At 39.5% G+C, this 26,067-nt stretch overlaps 2 protein-coding genes and 1 long non-coding RNA gene across 4 annotated transcripts; 1 reads left to right on the plus strand and 2 right to left on the minus strand.

Moving 5' to 3' along the window:
• Positions 1-1,362: 1,362 nt before the first annotated feature.
• On the minus strand, positions 1,363-4,282 carry LOC116180448 (DNA polymerase eta). Its single transcript, XM_031500431.1, has 3 exons — positions 4,080-4,282; positions 3,898-4,032; positions 1,363-3,123 (listed from the first exon to the last, which is right to left on the minus strand). The coding sequence occupies exons 1-3, from the start codon at positions 4,211-4,213 to the stop codon at positions 1,431-1,433; spliced, it is 1,962 nt and encodes a 653-aa protein (XP_031356291.1). The 5' UTR covers positions 4,214-4,282; the 3' UTR covers positions 1,363-1,430.
• Positions 4,283-6,146: 1,864 nt separating this feature from the next.
• Positions 6,147-20,260, plus strand: LOC116180156 (heterogeneous nuclear ribonucleoprotein U-like protein 2). Of its 2 annotated transcripts, none has more exons than XM_031500014.1 (14): positions 6,147-6,394; positions 6,527-6,678; positions 6,727-6,996; positions 7,047-7,221; positions 7,453-7,577; positions 11,972-12,778; positions 12,826-13,098; positions 13,147-13,269; positions 13,324-13,452; positions 16,606-16,774; positions 16,980-17,180; positions 17,230-17,403; positions 18,860-19,197; positions 19,538-20,260. In XM_031500014.1, exons 1-14 carry the CDS (start codon positions 6,256-6,258, stop codon positions 19,691-19,693), a joined length of 3,231 nt encoding a protein of 1,076 aa, XP_031355874.1. In that variant the 5' UTR covers positions 6,147-6,255; the 3' UTR covers positions 19,694-20,260. The 2 variants fall into 2 exon arrangements, with proteins under 2 accessions (XP_031355874.1, XP_031355875.1); XM_031500015.1 differs by having other exon boundaries at positions 19,523-19,680.
• Positions 20,214-21,576, minus strand: LOC116180157. The gene is made up of 3 exons (XR_004147082.1): positions 21,375-21,576; positions 20,455-20,578; positions 20,214-20,409 (listed from the first exon to the last, which is right to left on the minus strand). It is a non-coding gene; the product is annotated as an uncharacterized LOC116180157 (long non-coding RNA).
• Between the last annotated feature and the right edge of the window lie 4,491 nt (positions 21,577-26,067).

Genomic DNA, 26,067 nt, shown 5'->3' on the forward strand with positions numbered 1-26,067 from the left:
AATAAACTGCTTCAAATATTAATAAGGAGACTGACTGAGCGGGCGAAAGTAGCGGCAGTAGGCGGAACGGACTCGAGCGCCACCAGAAGATTGAAGCCTTGCTTTTGGCCAAGGTCGATGGTCTCGGAGGTTTGTCACAGTCAGTCAGTTGAAGAGACGGGTTAGTCCGGAATTCGGCGGGCGGTTACTCCAGAGAATCCACTAAAACGGAATTACGGACACGGACAGAATGGCAAGTATCAAGCGCTTACGTACCTTTTAAAATTAAGCGGTAAATGTTCTCAAAACGTACTCGAATATAGAAGGCAAAAAGATTCCCTCTAAACAACGGCTTTACTTTTTATAATATTTGCCCATTTCATGGAGGTATCATTGGTTTTTCCAGCCAACAGGCGTATTCAATTGTTTACATTCAAAAATTTATTAAATTAAAACAAAATAAACATAAAAATCTCAATTGTTCTTAAAATTTAGTTCAAGCGCTAATGAAAGCACACACGGCTGGTTGAGGTGCGATTCACAGCAACTCATTTAATTAGCTACTGTTCATTATACTTACTTAAGTTACCGGATTAAAACTTCCAAATTCGGCAGCCCAGCAACACTTTTCGTAATGAAGCGCCTTTAGATACCGTGTGTGCAATAAAGCTAGTAGCGGTTATCAATGTACGGTGTGTCATAAATTCCGGTATGAAAACTGAGTGCTTCGTTACACAGCTCGTATTTTGCTTTCGCGAAAAATAGGTATCAGAACATTCTGTTTGCTAATTTGTTCCTCTGTTTTTAGTACAATTATAACGCCGTTTACTTATCTTTTAAGATTCTCTAAATGGCCACTGGAATTTCTATTCCCTCCAAAAGCTAACCGGATTGCGCTTAAATGTGAAATCAGAGTCGGTTGTACGTGATACGAATGTCTGAAGCGGGGCGCCCTTGTGGTAGTTATAATGATCCTACAGGTATTTCAACAATTCATCGCTGATTACGTCAGACCTATAAATATGCGTGTAAATAGTGGGAAAGCAGCATTGGTTAATCGACGTTACACAATGCGCCGGACGTTTTCCGCCTGGTGCAATCTTAAGCCAACCCGAACAACGAGCCATTAACCCCATCGAGTCGCCGTCAAACTGCGGACGAAGATTTTCGCAGCTTTTCCAAGAAAATTTCCATGGCGAAACATCAGCGAGGATTCTATAACTGGTCCGTGCAAAGTACAGCTGACGGGTCAGCTTTAACGTGGTCCAGGCGCTGTAGTAAGCGGGGGTGGCGTGGTTCCCGTCGATTCTAAGGTGGTGTGGGCGATATCATCCGCGGGTGCGGTTCCCGTGCAAGGAAGGTTGGTTAAATTTAAAAATTTGCTACTAAATAATAAAACTTTAATTAACAAAGACGTGCTGTACAAAAATAAAAAAAATGAATAAAAACGTTTAGTTCGGTTTAAAAAAACTTATGACACTCCGCGTATTTTTTGTCGCCGCTTTTGTCGTTTTAGTCTTCTTGGAACTTCTCTGGGCCGTTTCCGACGAGCACGATTTAATTTGGTTTATTTCCCTGTGCAGCTCTCTCGCGAGGTGATAGTCGAGATGAGCGGCGAGATCGTTTCGCCCGATTCGCTTCTGGCACTGCGGACACACCTCTGACTCATCCTCGGGCAGGATCGCCGCACTTTGCAGGAATTTTGTCAAGGTGCCGGCGTCGGACGATTTGCGTTTCTTCGACTTCGCGTTCTCCTTGCCCTTGATCGTAATCGTGGGCAAGCGCGCGAGCTTCTCCTCTTTGGCGATCTGTAGGGCGAGGTGATGGTCCTTGTGCGAGGTCATTTCGGCGATCGAAACTTTCCGATTGCACTCGTCGCAAATCTCGGTTCCGTTACTGGTGCTCGGCGCGTCGTCGTCTTCTAAATTTCGCGAGGTGTCGAAGTCGCGCAGAACCGGACTTTCGCGTTTCTTCGAATTCTTCATATCCTCGAAGTACTGCAGGAAAAACGATCCTTTCGCCTCGTCCTCCTCGAGCGTTCGTATCTCGGTCGTTATCGAATCGTTGGAAGCGTCTGCTTCTTTATAAAATGACAGTTTCGAAGTGTCTTCGTTTAAATCGATGGTTTCGTCGGAGTAGTCGCTCGTCTCGACGGTCTTCGATTTAAAGAAGGAAGTGATCGCGGTGACATTTCGACAGTCTTCGAACTTTCCCGCGTTGATGGACAAATTTGTTACGCAAAAGGTACCGTCGGCTTTTACGCAGTGCTTCTGTACGAGGGCGTAACAATCGTCGGCGATCTTCTTAGCGTCGTACGAACTCAAACCGTGCACGCGCGATGCGGAGATGTCATCGTGAGTAAACCCGACGGTCATTTGTTTCGCCCTTCGGTTGTTTTCCTCCAGGTCCTTCTCCAAACGCTCGACCAACTCGGCGCTTAGCTCTCCCAGCCAATGCCTCAAGGACTCCGGTTTAATTAGCGCGTTTCGACCCGGAAAGGTTTTCGCACAACCAATCGACTTCGAAACCAAACGAATCGTTACCGGTTCCAGATCGATCCCCCTCGCAATGTTGTACAGCCAACTCGCCGTCTTGTCGTCGTACCGTTTCCGCAGATCCTTGTGCGAAAATCGCTCGAGCTCCGCCATGGTCGTTATACCCAAGTCTTCCGAGAGGGAATCCCCAAACTTGCCGCCTAGACTTCGAATTTTGCGCACGGGCAGATCCTTGTACAGAGATTCGACGCCATCTTGTGGCAAAAGTGTTTGCCGATTCGGCTTGTTCAAACCTGCAGCGAGCTTCGCCAGGATCTTGTTGTGCGCGATGCCCGCCGAACACGTGTAGCCGGTCTCGCGGAACACGGCCGCGCGAATTTCTTCGGCGATGACGGCGCCGTAAGCCAGTTTTAAGTTCGCCTCGTCGCACAGACCGAAATTGTATAGGGAATACAGAAATTCCAAGGTCTCGCAGCCGACGACGTGCGTGTTGATAACTTGGCTCAATTGAATTTCGCTTTTGGCAAAATTTGATCGTACCGCAACGGCGTCCGTGATGTCAAGGTACGCCTCGTCGACCGAGGCACGTTCGAGTAATGGCGTGAACTTCTGTAGCACACTCGCTACGAGCTTTCCTGCGTCTCGATATCTGTCAGAACGAGGTCTTTGTCAGTAATTGTCACTAAATTAATGAAGAACAATAAATTAAGTAAAAGAAAAACATATAGTATATTGGAGAAGGACGTGGAATAAGATAATTAATCAACGGGAGGGAGATAACGAGTAAAACGCACAAAATAGAAAGGGTAGAAAAAAGAGAAATATTAATTAAAGAAGGAAACAAGATAGGACTTAAAATATAAATAAAGACAAAAAAAGTAAAGCACAACACAAAAAAGAGAGCGACAGAAAAACGTGTAGAAAGAACAGTCGAAGATAAAGAAAGAAGCAATCAATTAAAATAAGAACAAAGGCACATGAAAGTAAAATGCACAATATTAACCAAAAAAAGAGAGCAACAGAATAAAAAAAATAAAATAAGTAATACGAAGAACAAAGAGGGAGAAAATAAATTGATTAAAAATAGAAGTACTACACATAGAATGAATACCGAGATCATATAGAAACAATGAAGATGAAAATAATGAAGGAGAGTCAGAGAAGCAAAACACACTATTAATGCAGCAAAGAGAGAAGAAGAATTAAGAAATTACAGAGCATTGAAGCAAAAGTGAAACAAAGAAAAACTGGAAATAGAGGAGAATACTAAAAACGTGGAAGGAATGTAGGAGGAGCAGGTCTGCATGCATGGGAGAAAAGGGTCCGGTTGACAATTAAAAAGTAAAACAAAGAAGAGGTGAAACCCGCATAAATATGTTAAAATAAAAGAGCAACACATGAAACAGCAACAACTGCATCATACTTAGTTAAGTCTGCCTTGCCTCGCACCGAAGGAACATGAACCAATTCTATCTGGGGGCATTTTCGTTTAGCCTCGTCGCCTCTCATATGTCTCGTCACGCCTTGCTCTCGTGCCAGATAATTAACGGCGATGATCCTATCGAGTACCAATTAGAGCTTTTCCTAAAGTCGGAACAGATTTACCCTCCGCCCCTCCAAGTGTTGTACTGAACGACGGCCAGCGGTTTGCCCTTCAACTGTGGATCGAGGTTCTCTTCGACCTGACAGTAAAAACAGTCCATGTCGACGAGTACGACGACTCGGTCGGTGTGAGACATTCTTCAGGTGCCTTTCCGGTGGTGAAGTTGGAATCTTGTTTTGAAAATAAATTTAAGGTTAGGAACTAAATTATAAAATTGGTGGCAAATTCCAAATAGGTGGCATTTCACATACTAGTGCAGCACCTTGCATACTATTCTAGGAGACACGGTTTAAATGTTTAAAAAACGTTTTCTAAACATTTCTCTTGTATTAACCCTAGTATTCCTTCGCTGGGTATTTACCTTACTTTTTAAAACATTGGTTCTAGACAATGTCGGCACATAGGGATCAACATTTAATGAAACCGGAGTGATATGTGTTCTTGAAGTGTCCCTTCTTTGTCTCTATAATTTTCAACAAAACACCAAAATTGTTCATGTGCCACACGAGTCAGTTCCTAATACCTGTGTGAGTCACTGGACACTAAAGTGACATTCAGTTTCGGTAGACTCAAACTTGCTGTCAGGATATGTCGATCATGAACTGGGCCCCAGGTTTCGTGCACATACCATATGCCAGTGAGAGATGAAAACAATCCACTTCCTTGTATTAGGATTAGCCTCTCAATCTTTCCGCAAACTTGGTACATTTTCATTGAACGCCCCGTATATTTTCCAAAACTTGAATCTGTTCTTGCGCTGATTTCAAAAATATATATAATATGTGAACATTTGCATTAGCCGTTTTAGGTATCTATTGTAATGGTACCAGTATATTCCAAGTAATTTATAGAGTTATCACTTCCAAGAAACACTCTTAACCTTCGTAATTATAAACCGATTTCGACCAAACTTTAAAGGGTTGGTGTAACCTATAAATATCTCGTTCAAGTTCATGAATCAGCCAATTCCGCCATATTGGAAAAAAAAAGGATTCTTTTTTCATATTAGCATTTAAAGTATATTATCAAAGTGTTTTACCAAATATCATTTGCCATCAAACCGCCGTTATTATTTTTATCAATTAATATATTATTTTCACTCTGGAAATTTACAAACCAAAAATAAAAGACAATATTTCAAAAACGGCTTAACCAAATGTTCACATATTCATTTAATTGTAAAATTAGAAAGAAATGATTTTTTCAAAATTTGAAAAATATACAGGGCGTTCTATTAAAAATTTACCAAATTTGCATTTTAGTAATTGTTTTAAAATTCTCATGGACCCGCTATCTGGCTGTTACCTTTTGCCCTACCGGTCAGCCGCGCGGGCAAGCAGCGTAACATGATGATAACATTAGCAGAGCCGCGCGCACTCCACTGCTGTCGCGCGGCTAGAAATCACCAATGTGAAAGCAGTCTTAAGATGCACGCGGCGAGCGCTGTCGACGGAGTGACCACAGACCATCAGCTGGGAGTGAGTTGAGCTGACATGACGTGCTGTCTTCGGTCGGGCTTGGAGGCGGGTCTTCTGGTCGTGGAGCGAGCTCCGAGCTATGTGTTTTTGAAGCGTGAACGAGAGCGAGTGACTTTTGTCGAAGCCGCGTGCGCTACTTATTCGTTTCGCTTTGTACTCGTATCGTCCAATCAGAAGAGAGTTAGAATCACTTTACGTCGAGGCAGTGCACGGCACGGTCGACACAGTACTCTCGTCCAGTGCCACGGTATTGTAATCTTCAACTTCTTTGGGAACCTTACAGATTGTCCGGACTTTGTTGTTGCTGGGCAGAGGAAATTGATGTTTGGGAGGAAGTAGGGTATCTTGATCCGAGGCGATCTCTGGTTCTAAGGCGGTCAATAGATATTTTATCTTTACGACCGTTTAGGTCAATCACAAAGTGTTTGTCGTGCCTGGTGATTACCGCGAATTGAAATATTAATAGCTAAAAGTACAATGTCGCTATTCATGGCCAACGAATAAAATTTCCCTGTTTGAAGAGCGTAATGTGTAAACGTGGCAACGTTGCAACCAAGCCGGTACCATTTTTTGTTTAATAACTTGCGCACGCGTACTTCGAGGTCGCCATTTTGGTAAATTTGCGCGTGTAGTTTTGTTTGATGATTTTTACCGCGTGACAGTTTTGTGTGAGACATAAATTCGCTATAAATATCATAAAATGAGTTCGATAGATCCGGCGAAGCTAAAAGTTGTCGAACTTCGGGCCGAATTAACTTTGCGCGGCCTGGACGCCAAAGGTAACAAACCGGTGCTCGTGAAACGCCTCAAGGATGCTTTGGAGCAGGAGACGCAGCAAGGTAGGCGCCCGCATAGAACGTTAGTCCGAATTTTGCCTTTCGAGGCGAGCATTTATAGATTATGGCGCGACTTTGTGTTTATTTCCCGCTTCTCTTCCCCCCTCCCCCTCTTATTCGTATTCCTCATTTCAGAAATCCCAGACACCTCCATCGCAGACACCTCGACGGAGGACCTAAACGCGAGTCAAGAAAGCGTCGGCGATGACGTCCAGACTGACCCGCCCGACAAGCCCGCGGAATCGGCCGAGATCGAAACCAAACCCGCCGAGAAACTCGAGGAAAAGGTACGACTCGCACGCCCGCCGTTCCCTCGATTACTTTCTCCATTTCAGGGCGAAGAAGAACACGAGGAGCCGACGAAAGAATCGGCCGTAGAACCAGAAGAGACCACTCCCGACGATGTCCTCGAGGAGACTAAACCCGTCGAAGAACCCAAACCCGCCGAAGAAACAAACCCTGCCGAAGAAACAAAACCCGCCGAAGAAACAAAACCCGCCGAAGAAACTAAACCGGACGAGGAAACTAAACCCGCCGTAAAGGATGAGGAGGAGGCGGCGGTAAAAGATGAGAAAATTTCCGAAAACGGCGAGAAAGCCGAAGAGGTAACTAAACCGGTGAGGGGGTTATTGTGTTTTAATTTCGTCGGTTTAAGGAGACTCCGAAGGTGGAGTCGATGGACGTGACCGAGTCCGACGGCAAATCGGGCGAGCAGCGGGGCGAGAAGCGACGACGCAGTCCGTCCCCGGAAAAGGTGCAGAAGCGAAGTAAAAGCCCGATTAAAGAGAACGAACCCACGATAGATAATAACAAAGTACAGCTTAGTTGGTGTAAGTAATGTAATTTTTGTTTATTGTTATTTAGACTGTAAAAAGGTTTTTCAATAAAATCCTTTTTCTGCTTTTTGTTCTCTCATTTATTTTGTAGTTTTCCAGTAGACAAAAATAAAACTAAAAAAAAGAGATAGTAAAGTAGTTTTTTTGTGTAATCTGTGGTTGTGGAAAATTCCATTATCGGTTGATCATTATTTTAGTACTATATTGTGGTATCTTCATTTTCAGATGATTCTGACCTTCATCTACAAATAGATAAGAAAACGTTTTTATCGGGAAAACCTCATCATGAGGGTGCGTTCGGATATGCTTGGGCTGGTGCCAGAGCTACACATGGTGTCAAGGCAGGAAAGGTATAACATATGCCCTTCTTGTTTTATATTTATTTTTTATTGTCATTGCAATTGTCTTATGTAAAAAAGTTAAAAGAAGACAGATAGAGTATTGACCCTTTCGCTAATTCACACTTTTGTATTTATAATATCTTTAAAGCATCTCTAAAGATTATCAGCTGTGTAAGTATACCGTTTTGATGAATCATTAAGTAAGTCCTTCTATCTCCAAAATCATCAAACCATTTAACTTCTGATACTCGGGTGTAATCACAAGCTTAAAGCTAGTCATTTAGGTCAAGTGTCCTATAGGTCATTCACCTTTAATCTGTATCACACACTCCCAAATTCATTTGCGTTAATTATTTACTTAATTCGTATCTCTACCATTGAATTTATAAGTATCTGAGGTGTCGCACAAGAATTGTGATGGTTTTTATTAGTAGACTACAGGAAGAGAGTAATAGCCAATTTTTTACCTTCATTAGATAGCTACTATACAGGAACCTGTAATGAACCAATGAAAACGAATTTCGCAACAATTGTTGGAAAAATCGTGGGGTGGTTTAAACTCGTGGCTCACTGTTGGTGACAAAAAACGCATTTGAAATTTTTGAAAATGTGTAACGGAAAAAAATGTCAAATTTTGCTGTCATTTTCTCTACCTGAAATTGTCGGAAAGCAGCTTCTATGGGTACTTTTTTTCATGGAAAATTTGAATCTGTTATCAGAATTTCCATAACACTCCAGACTGCTACTTTCTTATTTATGGACGCCATATTGGATTTCACAAAACGAAAGCCAGCCATGTTGGTGCAGGAAAATCTAGTTACCTGTGGATGTTTTGTTGAAAAATTAATATATTTTGATTTTGTAATTTTTCTTGTAAATTTTTGTAAAAGTAAAAGTGTGAATTGCATTGCTAAGAACGAATATTTGCACATCGGAACAAGTATCATTACTCTGGTATCATATTTTACTAAATTTGTACTAGTATGCTGGAATTGCTTGTAATAAACGGCTAATCAACACAAATATACGAAGCAGAGAAGCATACTTTCCTGTTTGAATAAAAAAAACGATTAATTTTCATTAGAATACCAAGTAACGATGGAAATTAATCGTTTGTGCTCCCCGATTTCGATAATGGTTAATTGAGAAGGGAGGTAGTCGGTAGAAAACACTTTCTTTCATTTAGACATTTAATTAGAATCCACGAAAATCCTCAGAAAGCCCCGAGAATCCTAGAAATACTCAAAAATCCTCTAAATCTACAAAAATACTCAAGAATCCTAGGATTCCTCGCAATCTTCGCAATTCCCCAAGATCCTCCAAAATCCTAGGAATTGTACAACAGTCCCCGCGAATCCTCGAAATCTTTGAAAATCTTCGAAATCTATGAAATAATTCCTCGCAATTCTGGAAAATTTTCGAAATCCTCAAACATTGTGGAAATGCTTGACAATCCTAAAAATCCTCGGAAGTTTTTCGAAACCCTTGCCATTTTTGAAAATCTTTAAAAATCCTTGAAATATTCTAAAAAATTCTCGGAAATCTTTCTTAACGAGTATTCCATATCCCATGTGTCTTTATTGTCACGTTTAATTGTCCCTCTCGAGTACTAAGGGACAGTAATGCATACTTGTTCTGGGTTAAAAATATAGAACCGGGGGTATCGAAAATTCTCGATGCCTCGAAATCCTTAAAATTCTAAGTAATTCTCGAAAATCTCCGAAATTCGCTGAGAATCCTAGAATTCCCCAAAAGTGTTCGAAAATCTTCCAAATCGCCGACACTGTCGACAATTCCCGTGACCCTTTCTTAGAAAATCCTCAAAAATCTACGAAATCCAAAAATCCACGAAATTCACAAAAATCGCTGAGAATTCTAGAATTCATCAAAAATTGTCGAAAATCTTCCAAAGTCGCCGAAACTGTCGACAATCCCCGTGATCCCCTTGAATATTCTCGAAATTATTCAAATGCTTCGCAATTCTTGAAATCTTCCAAATTCTCGAAAGCCACGAAAATATTCAAAATTCCTCAGGAACTCTAGAAATGCTCAAAAATCCTCTAAATCTTCAAAAATACGCAAGGGTCGTAGAATTCTTCGAAAATCCCTAGGAGTCCTCAAAAGTCATCGAGAATCCTCGAAATCCTCAAAAATTCTCGAAATCTTCAAAAATTCTCGATAATCCTAGCATTCCTCATATATCCTCTAAATTCTGAAACCTTCGAAAATCCCGGAGGTGCTAGAAATCCTGGAAAATCCTCGACATCTTTGAAATCCATGAAATTCTTGAAACCCTGACAAATCGTCGAAATCCCTAGAAATCCTCGAAAATCCCCGAAACTTCCGAAAATCTTTGTAAATCTTTTAAATTCTAGAAAATCTTCGAAATCTTTAAGAATGTTAGAAATCTTCAAAATCCTTGAAATAAAAAATATTCGTTATTCTCAAAAATCTTCGAAAATCCTCGAAAGTCCTTCCAACTCTCGAAAAAATTCTAGAAATCCTTGAAAATCTTTGAAATATCCTCAAAAATTCTCGAATGCTCACAAACCCTCGAAATCTTCAAAAATCTTCAAAGTCTTCGGAAGTTCTCGAAATCTTCTTCTAACATTCCCGAAATCGTCAAAATCCTTAAATATCCTCAAAAATCCTCGAAATTCCTAAACATCCCCGAAATCTTCAAAATTCTTGAAACCCTGACAAATCGTCGAAATGCCTATAAATCCTCGACAGTTCTCGTAATTCTTGAATTTTCAAAATCCTTGAAATATTTTCAATTCTCAATAATCATCGAAATGTTCAAAATTCTAGAAATCCACGAAAATACTCAAAATTCCTCAGGAACCCTAGAAATGCTCAAAAATTCTCTAAATCTTCAAAAATGCTCATGAATCGTAGAATTCCTCTCCTAGGAGTCATCAAAAGTCACCGAGAATCCTCGAAATCCTGAAAAATTCTAGAAATCTTCAAAATCCTTGAAATCAAAAAAATTCGATATTCTCAAAAATATTCGAAACTCCTCGAAAGTCCTCCCAATTCTCGAAAGAATTCTAGAAATCCTCAAAAATTCTCGAAATGCTCACAAATACTCGAAGTTCTCGAAAATCCTCCGTCGAATCTCATTGCAAGTTACATTTCTGGAAAATATTCGAAATCCAAAAATCTTAGAAATTCCTAACATTCTCGAAATCGTCAAAATCCTTGAAATACGAGTATCTTCAAAATATGCGAAATTCTCAAAAATCCTAAAAAAAATCCCCGAAATTCTGGAAATCCCCGATAGCCTCGAAAATTCTAATAATCCTCAAAAATGCTTGACATTCTGGAAATCCACGAAAATCGAGATCGTCGAAAATCCTAGAAAATTCTTAAAATCCTCGAAAATCCCCGTGAGCCTAGAAAATCCTGGAAATCCTAAAACATCATCCATGCTTCGAAAGTCTCGAAGTTCTTGATAATTCCCGAAATCGAAAATCCTTGAAATCTGCAAAATCCGAAAATCGGAAAATCTCCGAAATTCTGGAAATCCTCGAAAATTCTTATAATCATCAAAAATCCGTAAAATCCTTAAAAATTCCCAGAATTCCACGAAAATCGTAGAAATCTTCGAAAATTCTCCAAAATGACCGAAAACACGTTAAATCCTCGCAATACCCCCTCTCTCCACAAGCAGCCATTAAATTTTGTTGCCCTATGTGGAGGGGGTGCCTACTGAAATCCTCAAAAATACTAGGGATTCTCAAAAATGCTCGAAAATACGTTAAATCCTTGTAATACCCCCCCCCCTTCCAGCAGCAATGAAATTTTGTTTCCTTATGCGGGGGGGGCCCACCGTGATTTCATGGTTCCCCGAGATGCTGTTTTTGAATGTGAAACGTGCATAACTTTTACATACGACAACCAATTTGTCTCAGATTTTGCGTACGCATGCCTCTAGTGCTGGAAAATAATACTTTTTTCAAAGGGGGGGGGGGGGGGGTGATAGAAACATATGGTCTAACCTTTATGGTATTCTAATGGAAGATCTCATCAAAGATTTGTCAGAATTTTCCAACGTAACTGCTTCTCGAAATCAATCAATGGCCGCGGGGGGTGGGGTGGGGGGTGTTAGTCATGGGTATTCTAGTTGAAGGCTTCAATGAAAGGAGAGTTGTGCACAATTTATTTGTATTTAGTGTCGGAACAGTTTTTTTCATGACACTTGGAAGTTACGGTTCAATTTTATGGTGAAAAATTGATCTTCCTGGTACCTTATCAGTTACCATTTTTTTTAGAAAATAAAAAAACGTGTTTCCCAATTTTGACGATGCAAAAGTATCAGAGATTCCAAGACATCGTGTTTCATTGAACCTAATTCCAAAAACTCCCATCTTGTCTTGGATATAATTCATTTATGTTTCCAGGTTTTTTATGAGGTGAAAGTGGTTGAAGAATTAAAATGGGAAGATCTGGTGCGACAGTCGGACCGAAGGCGCGACTATCGAACGGACAATTCGCGAAGGGATCGCCAACAGAAAGATCGCGATAGAAACGAAAAGGACAGCAAAAGGTCCAGATCAACGCACGAAAGTAAACATAAGTCAGAACCGGCGCGTGAAGCTGCCGAAGGTTCTGCCGCTGCCCCCCCTGTCGAAGTGAAAGAAGGCGAAGATGTAACTGAGACAACTAATGGCATGGAAAAAGAAAAGGTAGAAGTGAAGGACGAGGAAACCGTTGAAGTTAAACAAGAGGAGAGCGCCGATGATAAACAACCTGAGGATGTTGAGATGAAAGAAGATGCAGATGCTGCAGAGAAAAAAGAAGAAGATCCTGAATCAAAACATGAAGACGCTGAGATAAACGAAGAAGATAATGAAACAAAACAGGCAACAGAGGAAGATGTTAAAATGGCGGAAGAAATTGAAACGAAACCGGAGGAAGAGGTTGAGGTGAAACAGGAGGAAGATGTTGAGATGAAAGAGGAAGAAACTGCTGAAGTTAAACAGGAACCAGATCAAAAAGAGAAAGATGAATTAACAGAAGAAGCGTCGACCAAGTCCCTTTTGAAACACCTTATCAGAGTTGGTTGGTCCATCTCCGGCTCCACTTTACAGCTTGGCGAAGCTGAGTTTTCCTACGGCTATGAGTCGACCGGAAAATACGTCACGAATAAGACTTTCACGCCTCACGGTGCCAAATTTGGTGTCGGCGACGTGGTCGGTGCCTACCTGGTAAACCTAACCCTAACCTCACTTTTTTTTTAAAGTTATCATTGCAGAATATTACCGACGATGCGGTTGTACTTAGCTTCACGGTAAACGGCGAATTGCAACCGGAAATCGCCTCGATACCCAAGTCGGAGCTGCCTGAGGAGAACTTCGCGCTCTTCCCTCACGTGCTCGCGCGTAACTATTCCTTCGAGGTCAACATGGGAGCGTCGGAGAATCCGTGGTTTCCGTCTCCCGAGGAGTTGTCCGATTACGCGTACATCGGAAATTTCGATGATAAGATCGAGGGATCGGCCCGTCCGGAGAAACGAGGCGACTGCGAGGTAAGTCTCTCTCTGTTTCGGTGCGAATTAAGAAGAGGACGCTTTCAGGTCATCATGATGTGCGGATTGCCGGCGTCCGGAAAGTCCTACTGGGTGCAGAAGTTGCTGTCGGAAACTCCCGACAAGCAGTATACAGTGATCGGGAATAGTCACTTGCTCGAGAAAATGACGGTAACTGTCCGCCATTTTTGTTTTGCTCATTTCTAGGTGTCTTTCATGTTAAAGGTGAACGGGAAACCGCTGAAGAGCTTCTATAAAGGCCGTTGGAATATCGTTCTGGATCGCCTTATGAAGTGCGTCAATATATTGGTTGAATCGGCAGCGTTGCGTCGCCGCAATTTTATCATTGATCAGGTAAGGGACACGCGCATATCTCTTTCAAATTTTAAAGAAAGTCGTACTTGTGCTTATTGTATTGTTGCTTCGTGCGGAGTTTTACAACTTCTTGATTGGTCGTGTATAATTCGAGGAAGGCAAACCGTGAGGCGAACGTCACGATAGAGGTGTCGACGCTACCAGTGCATAGGGTGCTTCAGAACTGTAATTTTTTTGATAATAACCGCAAAAAATTTAGCACCCCACAAAAAATCGAAATTGCACCCCACAAAAAATTTAAGAAACTTCAATATCCATACAAATCTACTGGTCATTCGACCAGTTTTTGTGCAAATGTAAGTACTAACGGAGAAGAGCAAGACTTGTACAGGGTGTCCCATTTTTGACATATAAAAAAGGTGATATAGCCGGCATGCGCTCTTTTTGGGTAAAACTTAAAATCAAATAAAATAATCAAAATTTGTAAATATCCTCTTGTTTAGGCGGTGGTACAATCTGTGTGGAAACACCGTGTATACTCGAATTGTTTTCAATTACATTTAAAAAGATGGGGGGGTTAATGGAAATGGAGGGGAGGAGAAAAAACATTCGAATCAACTATGACATATCAAGTCAGAGATGTTAATTTTGCAGGTCACATTTTGAAATTCAACATCACAAAATGGAGGGGGGGGGGGGGCAATGAAACTAAAAATTATCGCATGTTGAAAACGAACAGCGTAGCGAGGTTGTAATATTGAGAAAGGTATCCTAAAAGTCAAAATTTCATAAACCGCCTCTTCTAGGGCAAGGGGGTTCCCCTCACCTAGGGGGTGGGCAGGGAGGCTGAGCCCCACCTAGAACGTGGTCTTGTCCCCACTGGAAGTTACGGTTTATGGTTCCTTAACCAAACTTACAAGGGAAGTCTTTATCAAAAACTTCTTAAGCCCCCCCCCCCCTCTCGAAAAATACCGGCCACCCCTGCTACTTCATTCTGGCTAAAGTGGGGATACTTTTTTATTTCAACCCCAGGTCACCCGAGCAACTGCGCAATTCCAAACCAATATTCCCGCGAAAACTAACTGAAATTCCATGTCCCATGATCGTTAAGTAACAAACCTGTGTAGCGATAGGACCTACCCTGCGTTGTGAAAGGATCGATTAAACCAACGTAAATAAACCACAAGGGATGGGGGAGAGTGGAATTTGAGTAAAGGGTTAACACATTTCAAATTCGATACACAAACAACGGTTGCTCTCTCGCAACCAAGAGAGTAGCTCTAGGGCCTTCATTGATTGCAAGTATCAAACTATCCAGGAAATGAGCTCACTTTTCCTCATACTCATGATTTTACATTGATGTTGAAAATGTGCCACCATCCTTCATGGAAATGAATGCCGAAATTAACACCGGGGTCTCACGGGCGAAGAATATACATAATATAGTTTGCAGTTATGGTTTTGTATTTGTAATTGTAGCTCAGGCGCCAACCATTTTGGCTAGGACATGACCTGTCTCGTGTTAATAAGAGTACATTATACGTAATAGGGTTTCGAGATCCATCACGTCACAGTATTCAAATACCAAACATTCGGGAGTCATGAAAAATTAACACATTTGCCATTTATGCACAATAAGAGCCCCTTCTCACGAGGCGTTTTTGTAACGCGGCGGAATAGCAGGGTACGCCACTGCGCTACTGAAAAGTGAAAAATTGGTGTTCAATGGTAAAGGGTCACTAAGCCACCCACAAGTAAATCTGGGTGCCGTAAAAGTTATCTAGCTCTCCTGACAAGGAAATTGTTCAAAGTTCAAGGGTTGGTCGTCGTTCAAAGTCCAAATATTGGTGTAAAAGTTCAAAGGTTGCTCGCCGTTCAAGACCCCAATTTGTGCGCAATGGTAAACGGTCACTAACCCATCCACAAAACACCTGTCCAGATAGATCAAAGACGACGAAGTGACCCAGATCAACTAATAGATCAAGTCGAAAGGAAGTTTTCGAGGAGAGATTTTCAAGGACCTGGCAACGTCGCAAGGACCAACAAGGTCATATCGAAAATACATTCGAGAGACAGTTTATTCAGCTCAAGTGGGAATGCTTTTTTACTTCATCCGAGCAACTGCGCAATTCCAAACCAATACTCCCGCCAAAACTAACTGAAATTTCATGTTCCATGATCGTTAAGTAACAAACCTGTGTAGCGATAGGACCTACCCTGCGTTGTGAAAGGATCGATTAAACCAACATAAATCAACCACAAGGGATGGGGGAGAGTGGAATTTAATTAAAGCGTTAACCCATTTCATATTCGATACACAAACAACGGTTTCTCTCTCACAACCAGGAGAGTAGCTCTAGGGCCTTCATTGATTGCAGGGTATGGCGTGGAGGAGAGGGGGTCTGTCCATGCAAGTAATTTTACAATATTAGTTGACCTCTATTGGAAGGTGGGGAGAGGGAGCTGGGATGAAATTGCTTCCCTTTCCGCTGATTTCTATTACGTTTGATAACTACTACAGTTCTGATTGCACCCTCGGCACTATACCGTAAAATTTTCGCACACGAAGATCGACGGCGTCTGCCGAGCGAAGGTAACTGTACACTTTGGTTTATTCTTTCCTTTACAGTGGAACGTCGTTAGTTCATCGGCGAGCAAGGTCGGTAGATTAGCGTTAGGTTTAGGCGAAACGACTCGAAATGTACATTTTAAAAGTGAAAAGCGATGTTAATGAATATTGAGGTTGCGTTAAATTTTAGTTAGGTTAGATTATTAATCGGCGATAGCAGCAGGTACGTGCTAGATTACGATGTATGAATGATGGTATGAGGAAGATTACAATGGTTGCTGAACCAATGATAACGATAATAATTTAATGCCACGCTCTGTTTATTTAGAAGGATTGTTAATTGGGCACTCGACTTCTGGTGATGTATAACTTTTCGATATCGCTTACGTGAGTTTAATTTAATTGGTCGTGCGCCATCTATAAATGAGCGGAGGAATCGACTGTGGTGAGGGTGAACGATGATGAAATGATAAAGGGGTGGGGAATTAGATTCACGTAAGCGTTTGCCTTTGATGCGCTCACGAAATGTCACCAGAATACCGACGTGCCCAACATTCGTAAATCATCATTGACCAATACTGAAGTGTCCTATGAACATAACTATAATTCGAGCGTTGTGGCAGACAAACGTATTCCCGTCAGCCCAGCGCCGCAAAATGCGGTTGTTCGAGGGCTTCAAGCGGCGTGCCGTCGTTGTTGTAGTCGGAGATGATGAACAAGCTAAACGTCGAGCTCTGCAAGAGGCACAAGACGGTAAAGATGTTCCTGATTCAGCTATACTCGAAATGAAAGGTACATAATGTAAATCAAAAATTCAATCTTACTCTTGTCTTTTTACCATATTTTGTGGCCATTTGTTTTACAACCCCCCCACGTACACCATTTCAATAACCGCACCGCTCCTCCTTTCCATCGTATCGGTTTTTGTTTCCCCATTTAATGTCGAACAAACCGGACCGACCATTTACGCGCGAGCTCACTCGACCTTACATTCTAGCGAACATGAGCCTGCCGAAGCAGAGCAATTGGCTGGACGAAGTTAGCTTCGTCGAGCTGAACGAAGAGGAGGCGACCGCCGTCGTCCAGAAGTACAATCAGCAGGGAAGAGACGCCGGTTTCGGCGCGTTGGGCAGTCAGCGATCGGGCGGCCGAGATAATCGAACCATCGCCTACCGGTGGGATCACAGCACTTCCAGAAGTAAGATTCTCGCGTAGGAATTCGGGGTTTTAGGGTTGTTTTCTTGTAGGAGATTACAGGGGCGGTTATCGCGACAATCGCTATCAGGGTAACCGTTACGATAGGTCTCGCCAGCAAGGCAATTGGCAGAGCAGAAGACCGCCGCCGGGCAGTTGGAACCGTGACATTCGCAGAGACAGTCGTGGCAGTTCGCGCGATTATCGAAATAATAATCGATCTTCTGGTATGATAACTGCGGTATTGAGGGGGAGATCACTAAAAAGATTATGTACAATAAATTTGTCCGCTTTGTTGAAGTCCATTTCATAGTAAGTCCACTAGATTCACTATTATAAAGAAGTATCTATAGTTCAACTATTGATTGGAGAACTGAATTCATAAGTGAGAAATGAAAAACTGTTCGTCGTTCAAAGTCCAAACATTGGTATAAAGTTCAAAGGTTGCTTGCCGTTTCAAGTTCAAAGGTCGGTCGACATTCAAAGTCCAAAGTTTGCTCGCCGCTCAAAGTCCAAAGGGTGGTCGCCGTTCAAGACCCCATTTTGTGCGCAATGGTAAACGGTCACTAAGCCACCCGCAAAACACCTGTTCAGATAGCTCAAAACAAAACAACCATTAAATTTAGAATTGTAATTATTTTTCTCATAGGCGCCCGGCTCCTGTCACAATGAAAAATCTCAATGTTGACTTTAAATTAATAATTTGGGAGACAGTACCCTCGATCAACTTCCGAAAATTCCACGTGAAATAAATCTTGGCACGAAAAGAAAAATCTGACATAAAAACTATCCGAGTTGCACGATGGATTCGAATAAACACACAATTCATTGACAGTGGGAAACATTTACCCCAAAACACACGAAAGAAAGAAACGCTTACAGTGCTTGTTTGGACATATTACCCCGCACGCAGGCGGCGGACAAATAGTATGGTCGTACAAGGTTTGCGGTAGTAGGCGCACTAAAACTGACACAAAAACACTCGTTGAAAGCTTCAGGATACTTCACACAGAATTAGATGACATACAAAACAGGTTTGATGAATAAGAATTTTCGGTGGCTGTTCGGGCGGTAGAAACTTTTGACTTTTAATAAGAGGAGAGTGCGCTACTACTGCGTGCTTTTTCAACCTGACCTTTTACCGTAATTGACTACATGCGTTAGATTTCTCACACAACTTGGATCTGAATTTATTATAAAAATGACGAACTGCGTGTGGAAGTCATCAAATAGGGCCGACTGCCCGAGAAACAAATATACCCGACTAGCAGTCTCCAGTATTTCAGGAAACACCGCCTCCACCATAAAATAATCAATCTCTAAGAATTTTCAAATAAATCGCCAATAATAATAATAATGTCAGCACCAGAACACGTGCGTTGATTAATTTTCGTCTGATAAAAACAAAACTGCAAAACTTTTTCTTTGTAATTTTTATCCAAATGCAAAAGCAATTACACCACCACATTTAAATTTCTGGAGAAAGGAGCGAAAATTGATAGGCCATCTAGCGGCGATAAATAACACTAACTTGATAATGTAAAAAAATTAATTTCCAGCACTTTTCTCTTGGCCACAACTTGTTGGCAATAATCACAATAAATTTCCTACTACCGTACATGGTATAGTGATCTCCCCTTTTCGGTTGATACCGACGATTGTGTGTAACCTTGTCACTCGTAGAGAGCAGTAGTCGTCACGAACGATCAGGAAGTCGTGACAGTCGCAGCCGCAGCCACAGCGGAAGCAGCTACAGTCGCAACCAGCGCCCGCAGAGCAGTCGCAATCAGCCGGCCAACTGGCAGGGCGGCGGCGGCAATTGGAATTATCAGGGTAACTGGGGCGGTCAAGGCGGCGGCTCGTGGGGCCAAGGCAATTGGAATCAGGGCAACTGGGGCGGCGGTGGCGGTGGGCAGTGGAAGGGAAATTATGGACAGAGCGGGTACGGCCAGGGCAGTTATGGAAATTACAATAACTGGAATTATTACGGCGAGTACCCGCAAAATTGGAATAATTCGCAGGTTAGTACCACCCAATGGGGGCCCTTGCAAGGTGGAGGGGGTGCGCGCGACCGTAGAAACTACAAACGTCCCCCAAAACACTCCCGCTTCCTTAATTGTATTTGTGGCCGATCCTAACTTGACCTAAAACGCTCTCCAGTGACGGACCTTGAAACCTTTCAGCTTAGTTCCCAAGGTCGCCACGAGACCGTCTTACGTAATTGAGGATCTGTAATTATTTGAAGGCGTAGAATTTAAATTGATTTGTGCGGTTTACAAGCGCACCATTGTAAACTGCCCCAAGGTTCATATTTAAGATGAAGTGACAATCTTTTTGTTTTAAAAGAATAATGTTGGTTAGGGGCAACCCCAAACAACAACCGCCAGTGGTACAGCGAGTACTGATAGCACGAATGCCGCATACAACAACCAATATTCCCAACAGGCCTCGTGGACGCAATACCCTCAGCAGTTTTCGATCGCAAACCAACCATCCGGTTCGCAACAAACTAAATGAACTCTGTCCGCGTTGTACCTCCAAATGGTGGTTTATTTAGCGATAAGTTTTACATTTAAGCTCGTCTGACGATTTGAGATGAAGAGATCTCATCTTTCTTTCAGTTTCATTACAAATAAGTATTTGATTGAGGTTACTTTTGCTTTGACTTTATTACATAAAGCTGTGCCTTCGACTACACCGTATCATTTTGTGTCACCACAAATTAACGAAAATGTTCATTATGTGTATGTGTGTTTTTCTCCTCATCAAATTTGTATATTCTATTGATTTATGTTTTTATTTTGTATATTGAAAGTACAATTAGTATTACATTGCTAACAGAATTGTAAAAACAAAACTTAACAAAACGTAGGTTAGTTTGGTAATGTAACGATAAGTGACGTAATATTAAAACTGAAAAAGTGTAATATAGATTAATAGTTCATTTATATCGTATATTTTACGTTAACAAAATTAAATCTAATAAGGGAAGATTGCGTTTTTATTTCAGTGAGAATTTATTTTTTGATAATTTTATTTATTATAAATATAGGTGTAAGTAATAAAAATGTCAAAAAAACGTTATTTTTCTCCGCTCAGTTTTATCATAATAATAACTTAGAAATTTTATTTACGTCTTATAAAATTCCTCCGTTAGATGTCACCTTTGTCGTCCACATTCTTTGAATTTAAATCCATTCTCATTTTCCCACGTTTTGTGCTTCTCCTTGTTCCTATAAAAGTGCGATTGTCAAGACTTCCAGATAGAATTCCTTTACCTCTTAAATCGAGAAGAAACTAAAACTTAATTTAATTCCTGCACCTCCTACCAACTGGAACCAGATTCCGTACACCAATTAGAAATCCAGTAGTCCTTTTAATTCATTTTCGGTTTTTTCATTGCTGCAAAATTATAAAAAAAAATGCACGAATTGCTAGGATATCAAACACACGAAATGTGTCACAAAATTCTGAAAATATGTTTTCGCGGACGCGTATTAACTTAAAAGAACACAAATATGAGTAAACGTATCAAAAATATGAACTGAATGAGATTTATTTGCAATGAGAGAAAACACGTTTATCCATAACAATTATTCTGTAAACTTCTCTCTGGTCTCTTCTCAACGATTGCTATTTCAATTTTTATGTTAACCACACATTTGCAGGACCCCCTTACATTAGTACAACGCTATGACCTGAAGTACAGTAGGGAAGGAACGTCCACTGAAATTCTGAAAAGTTTGTTTAATCATTATTGCTCATATTATAAGGTTGTGCACGTTCAGAAATTTAAGTCGAAATATGTTCACCGAATAGAAAGAGGCTGGGGAAAAAGAGCTTGCCACGAAAAAAACCAGCCGACAAATTACTAATTTCACAATTAGCACATCTAAAATCTTTACAATCGATGCATGTTACAGTATAAAATAAAATCTATCGCTCCGCCACTGGATGTGAGACGCTATCGACCTGAAGTTGACCCGAACCAGTACTGAGCTATAAATAGACTGACTGTAGCAATTTGTGCAAACTTTATTTTTGATAAACAAAAAAGTTTAGTAATGCTAGATATGGAGGGAAATGATGGACCACTAATTAAAGTCGAAATAAAACAAGAAGAAGAAATTCATTCCGATCTTCAAGATGACATTTTAGTATGCAACGAAGCATTGGTTTCAATAAAGGACGAACTTACCAATCCCGCACAATGCTCCAAATCTCTCGATTATGAAGTACCACAACAAACTGATGGTGGATGGAATATTAAAACTCAATGTGACTTTGGTCAACACACAACAAATAGTAGGCTACATTTCAAACAGGATGTTTCAGAAAATTTTGACTGTGATCATTGTGATTATGGATCAAAGAGTAAACAATGTCTTAATCAACACCTTTTAAAACATACCAATCCTAGAAATTTTAAATGTGCTAATTGTACTTATGACACAAATAACAAATACCACTTTAAACGACACCTTTTAACCCATACGGATTCTAAAGAATTTAAATGTGCTAATTGTGATTACGAGACCAATGACAAGTACCTTTTTAAAGAACACTTAAAACATACCGATTCTAAAGATTTAAAATGTACTCATTGTGATTTTGAAACAAATGACAAATACATTTTTAAGCGACATCTTTTTAAACATACTGATTTTAAATGTTTTAAATGTGCTAATTGTGATTACAAGACAAGTATCAAATACCACTTTAAACGACACCTTTTAACCCATATTGATTCTAAAGAATTTAAATGTACTAATTGTGATTACGAGACAAATGACAAATACCTTTTTAAAGAACATTTAAAACATACCGATTCTACAGAATTAAAATGTGCTCATTGTGATTATGGGACATATAGTAAACGGTATCTTAAACGACATCTTTTAAAACATGCCCAGTCTAAAAATTTTAATTGTGCTAATTGTGATTACAAGACTAGTATCAAATACCATTTTAAACAGCACCTTTTAAAACATATGGATTCTAAAGAGTTTAAATGTGTGAATTGTGATTATGAGACAAATGACAAATACATTTTTAAACGACACCTTTTGAAACATACCGATTCTGAAGATTTTAAATGTGCTAATTGTGATTACAAGACAAGTAACAAGTACCTCTTTAAACGACATCTCTTAAAACATACCGACTTTAAAGAATTTAAGTGTGCTAATTGTAATTACAAGACAAGTGTCAAATTCCACTTTAAACAACACCTTTTAAAACATATTGATTCTAAAGAATTTAAATGTGCTAATTGTGATTACGAGACCAATGACAAATACATTTTTAAGCGACACCTTTTAAAACATACCGTTTATAAAGATTTTAATTGTGCTGATTGTGATTACAAGACAAGTATCAAGTACCACTTTAAACGGCACCTTTTAACCCATATCGATTCTAAAGAATTTAAATGTGCTAATTGTGATTACGAGACAAATGACAAATACATTTTTAAACAACACCTTTTGAAACATACCAATTCTAAACATTTTAAATGTGCTAATTGTGGGTACAAGACAAGTATTAAATACCACATTAAACGACACATTTTAACACATATTGATTCTAAACAATTTAAATGTGCTACTTGTGGTTATGAGACAAATGACAAATATATTTTTAAACAACACCTTTTAAGACACTCATTCGAAAAGTTTTGAATATGGAACAAATTATAGAAGATATATACAGGGTGATCCACGGTAAGTAGGAACATGAGGATTTAACATGGGAAATTAGTTTTATGCAAAATCTTGCCCTCCTGTACATTTTACAGAAAAAACTGTAGATTTAAAGTTGTTCAGAAGTAAAAGATGCACTCAAAACTGTTTACATGTTTTATTAAGCTTTTGGTATACCCGCAAATTTAAAAATATATTTCAACATTTCTGTTGTTAATAATAACAGAAATGAAATTTATTTTTAAATTTGCGGGTATACCAAAAGCTTAATAAAACATGTAAAAACAGTTTTTTTCTATTTCGGTGTTACAATGAGAATTTTGTGCAACTGTTTTCGGCAAAAACAGTGTTTCAATGAGTTCCATTGTAACATTGTTTTTGGTAACTTTTCATCTCTAAGTTGGCAGTTCGCCAAGACGTCAGCGTCAAATCATCAGATGTGAAATCAAATTACATAAAATTTATGTGCTTTCCTTGACTTTTGGTACACGAAGAACTTAATACATTCCAAATCAGCAGTTTACACATCCACCATAAATAAATTTATCTACGAATAAAAAATTACACATTCACGGAATTTAAAGTTTCCAAATGTCAGTGTTGTGTTTATCTACGCTGCCAACTTAAAATTTGTCAACGTAAATGGTGTTGCCAACTTAAGACATATTAATTCTAAAGTTTCCTGTAGTTTTTCATAATTACTTTTTAATTAAATTAAAGCCCCGAAATAGAAAAAATAGTATGAAAAACACGTGTTACAATGCTTTATTGTAATACTCCTATCTTGTGGACACTCGCGGCTCCGCTTCGCTACGCCACTCGTGCCACAAGATAGTCGTATTACAATAGGTCGCATTGTAACACTTGTCTTTCAATATACTATTGTATGCATCTTTTAATTCTGAACAACTTTAAACTCTACAGTTTTCTCTGTAAAATGTACAGGAGGGCAGGATTTTGCATAAAACTAATTTCCCATGCTAAATCCCTATGTTACTACTTACCGTGCACCACCCTGTATATAACACCTTTTAAAACATACAGTTTCTAAAGATTTCAAATGTTTTCAACAACACTATTTAACACACACAAGCTGTTTTTACACAGGAACAAATTTCTCATTTACAAATTTTGTGAAGTGTGTGGCTTCATACAAGGGGGTTCTATTTTAAGTTTCGATTATCTCTGAGCAAGACAGAAAAATATATATGCTTTGGGCGTGTTCAAAGTGTGTCAATTTTATCGCTTGCTTCGAGATTTTAACTTCTAACTCTAACTGTTAGATGAATTAGATATTAGAATTAAAAATAGAAATTTGCATTTTTTTAAAAATTTAAAGTACCTATTTTTTAAAGATAAACAATAAATGTTTTCATTCATAAATGTTTTCAATTGCCTGTTTTATCCTTAGGTTTAGTAACCATTAGCAATACAGTGACATTATTTTAAAGGCTATAAAAATCTACAAAAATACCCACAAAATCAAATGTGGCTGGTTTGGATATGAATTCATTTTCATAAATACAAAATTAAAGCATTTTACACGTTTCACGTGATTATTTGTTCTCTTGAAAACACCACATATCAAGTGCATATCCTCAAAAAGTAACCAAAAGCCAATTTAAACCCACATCCTAGCTACATACATTATAAATAGCAGAATAAAAAAGCTTTTGCATGGACGTTTTCCACAAGACGATTGTGCTAATTTTACGGTAACGCTGTTGAATGCTAACAAAACCTTACTCAAGCGCCCTCTGAAGTAGTAGGGACTTACGAGAACAACCTTGTTTCTCTATTGCTTCTGTAATATTTTCAATAAATTGAGAGGTTCCACCCTGTATATACAACTTACGACGATACACACATTTTTGAGAGTTGGCAACCACGCAATTTTTAGGGGGGGAAAGCGATTTGCGCCATCCGGAGTGCACAAACGTGGAGTTAAGTTTGGCATTTTGTCTTGAACCGCGGTCGTGAACATGTCGCTCCATAAATGTTTGTTGTTATTTTGTGTCATTTAATGCAGGTAGTAATTTTTGCATTTCTTTATATCGTATTTGTGTTTTGTATGCCGCATTTTATATTTTTTGTGTTTCAATCTTTGTTTTTGAAATTTACTTGGTTTAACCGCAATACAGAATGACATGTTTAATAACGTTATCTTTTTGTTTGTAATTGTTTACGTTTTTGGTGTAAGTAATGCTTATTTTTATTGATGTTGATTTTAATATGTGGAAATTACCGATTCGTTTGATGTATCTACTGACTTGTTGTTTGTTACTAACAATTTTCTCCGTGAATGAAGCAGTCACGGGGGTGGTAAAAATTGTAGTCAACATTGAGCTACGACACCTAATTTCGTGATTGTCTTCGACATTCAACTGTAGGCTGGAAACCAGGGGCGGGTTACCTATCTTGCAGGAGCGGGATTACGGTAATCAAAGCTCTTCAGTTTAGAATTTATGTGCGATAAATGAGTGGCGATTCAATAATTTCCACATATCTTGTTTTTAGTTAATTATGCCTACAAGACAATGTAATTTTCCATCTTGCTTTTAACAAAAGGACTTTATTGCACCAAAGATGAGTCACATCCTGTATATTTCACCCTTTCTTAGAATCTTGGTACCTGCTTACCTGACCCATAATTCCCAAAATTTGTTTTTAGCCTATATGTTACCTCTTGAAGTTTACCTGCTACTTTTGTGATGTTATAATTTTATGTTACGCATTCACATCATTACAAACAATTAATTTTACAACACAATTTGATATTATAATTTGATGGCTGGTTATATTATTGGTAAGTTCTTTTTTTCCCAGCCTATTTCTATTTTGATTCGGTGAACTACCATTTTCAAAGTTTATTTTTGCCATGTAATTTATTTGGACTTAAATTTCCGAGCTTTCACAATCTTAATAATTGCGATCATTATTAAACAAACTTTTCACAATTTGAGTGTTTTATTTTACGTTCTTTCCATACTGTACGTCAGGTCATAGCATTGTTTACAACTGACGTAAGGGGGCCCTGCCTTAGATGTTTTATCACGTGCCACTTTTCAAATTTAAGCGGGATCTTGTTTAGTTTTGGAGGGAATAGTTATTGGGGTGGCAATTTTAAAACGTTGCCGGGTTGACTTTATTTCCGTGTTCTTGTAGTGTGAAGTTAGTGTAGAACCTGGG

The sequence above is a fragment of the Photinus pyralis genome, unplaced genomic scaffold (assembly GCF_008802855.1).
Source record: "Photinus pyralis isolate 1611_PpyrPB1 unplaced genomic scaffold, Ppyr1.3 Ppyr1.4_LG9, whole genome shotgun sequence".
Classification (NCBI taxonomy): domain Eukaryota; kingdom Metazoa; phylum Arthropoda; class Insecta; order Coleoptera; family Lampyridae; genus Photinus; species Photinus pyralis.